Source organism: Etheostoma spectabile, chromosome 9 (assembly GCF_008692095.1).
Source record: "Etheostoma spectabile isolate EspeVRDwgs_2016 chromosome 9, UIUC_Espe_1.0, whole genome shotgun sequence".
Classification (NCBI taxonomy): Eukaryota; Metazoa; Chordata; class Actinopteri; order Perciformes; family Percidae; genus Etheostoma; species Etheostoma spectabile.
In genome coordinates, this window is record NC_045741.1 from 20509136 (window position 1) to 20510807 (window position 1672).

The window sequence follows — 1672 nt, forward strand, 5'->3', positions numbered from 1 at the left end:
AGCTCATTGTGGGACTGGCTCTAGTGGCTGTAATTATGCACTGATTTTCGTGAAAGAGACTTCAAATATGGTATTAGGGGACTACTAAGGCTTAAATACAAGCATCCAAAAAGCACCATGTAATGGGACCTTTTAAAGGCAAATCATTTTCAAAATTCATAGCTGTTATTCCTATGGTCCAAGAAAGTCCAAAAATATTGCTACACATGAACAACTCTCCCCTAAATCCAAAAACTAGTGTGCTAAAACCTTGTTATGTCATCAAATATAAAGTCAGAACTGCTCAATAGATGATGATGATTTCAGAAAGATGCTATAGATGACACTGAGAGCAATCAGGTGAATGTTCTGAGTATCTTAGAACTGAGATCACTACAATAGAATGATGCTCACTTAGTATGAAAAAGTCAAACATTCTGTGAATCCACAAAAACCAGTCTCCCATTCATTGTCTATGGAGCAGCCATCCAGACTTTATACCTGATGACATCACAAGTTTAAGACTTCCTTCTCTGGTTTCTGGCTTTGAAAGAGAGTGGCTCATGTTCACAAATAGTGATTGAACTTTTCTTCCGCCATGGAAATAACATATTGGTGTTACCCTTCAACACTCCTCACAAAGACAATATGTGTATAATATGTGTAGCAAAGCATCTACATACTTATACCAATGGTGTTTAAAAAATCATGGCTTTTCATGATTTTTTAATTAATTTGTACGTACATTTTTCACAGAAGCATATTCTGAACTGTCCTTGCCACAAAAGGACCTTGTTTACTGGTCATCAAAATCCCTAAAAAAATTACATTAAATTACTTTTAAATATAGCTGTATATTTGATCTTTTTGATTATTTTTTATGCTGTGCTTGATCTGTAACATGCAGGCATTGTCTTTAGCAACTGTCCTTTTCTCTTTACTGTGTAGAGGCCTTAAAATAGTCTTTAATAGCCAAGGCCTGTATGAATGCCCAGTGTTTACATGTTCTTCTACTGAAGATGTTCATTTGAGCAGATTGTTTAACAGGTGGTTTAAGTATAATACATTTAGTATTTGTGAAACACTGCTTTGTTATCTAATCACATTCTATATGTGACTTGATTTCCCCCTTTATCAGGTTATGAGCTCTTTGGTTTCATCAGTCACATGGGAACATCCACAATGTCTGGACATTATGTTTGTCACATCAAAAAGGAGGGAAGGTGAGTTGCACACAGTTTCTGAACTTTATATTCATTGAGTTCATTGTGGTACAACACCAACAGCATGTTGTTGTTCACTATTAGTCACTGTCACAGTAATGTCTTACATGTTTTTAATGGTCTAATCCTAATGTAATCTCAGGAAATCCATGTTAAATTAAATAATGATCATTTTTACTATTAAGCTTTTGCTGCCAGAAGTGTGAAAATTGCAGGGGCAGTCAATTTTTCTTAGACTGAATGGAAAAAAAAAATTGGACTATTTCCTCTGTCCTCATAGCAGTCTGTTTTTGAAAGAAGTGACACTTTGAAAGCATTTCACACTCCACACATGTTCAATTTTCCTGTAGGTGGGTGATCTACAACGACCACAAAGTGTGTTTGTCAGAAAGGCCTCCAAAAGACTTGGGCTACATCTACTTTTACCATCGACTGTCTAGCAGTTAAACTGAAGTCTTCCCCCCCCCCCC

At 36.1% G+C, this 1672-nt stretch overlaps 1 protein-coding gene and 1 long non-coding RNA gene across 3 annotated transcripts in view; one reads left to right on the top strand and one right to left on the bottom strand.

Moving 5' to 3' along the window:
* The window catches only part of LOC116695161 (uncharacterized), a 15097-nt gene extending 14498 nt beyond the window's left edge, over positions 1 to 599 (bottom strand). Inside the window, exon 1 of the long non-coding RNA XR_004333368.1 lies at positions 429 to 599. This is a non-coding gene — a long non-coding RNA (uncharacterized LOC116695161). The remainder of the gene's footprint in view (positions 1 to 428) is intronic.
* Positions 1 to 1672, top strand: part of usp13 (ubiquitin specific peptidase 13) — a 27690-nt gene extending 26018 nt beyond the window's left edge. For both annotated transcript variants that reach the window (XM_032525251.1, XM_032525250.1), the window contains exons 20-21: positions 1118 to 1202; positions 1553 to 1672. In XM_032525251.1, coding sequence (XP_032381142.1) covers positions 1118 to 1202; positions 1553 to 1649 — 182 coding nt within the window. In that variant the 3' untranslated portion in view covers positions 1650 to 1672. The remainder of the gene's footprint in view (positions 1 to 1117; positions 1203 to 1552) is intronic.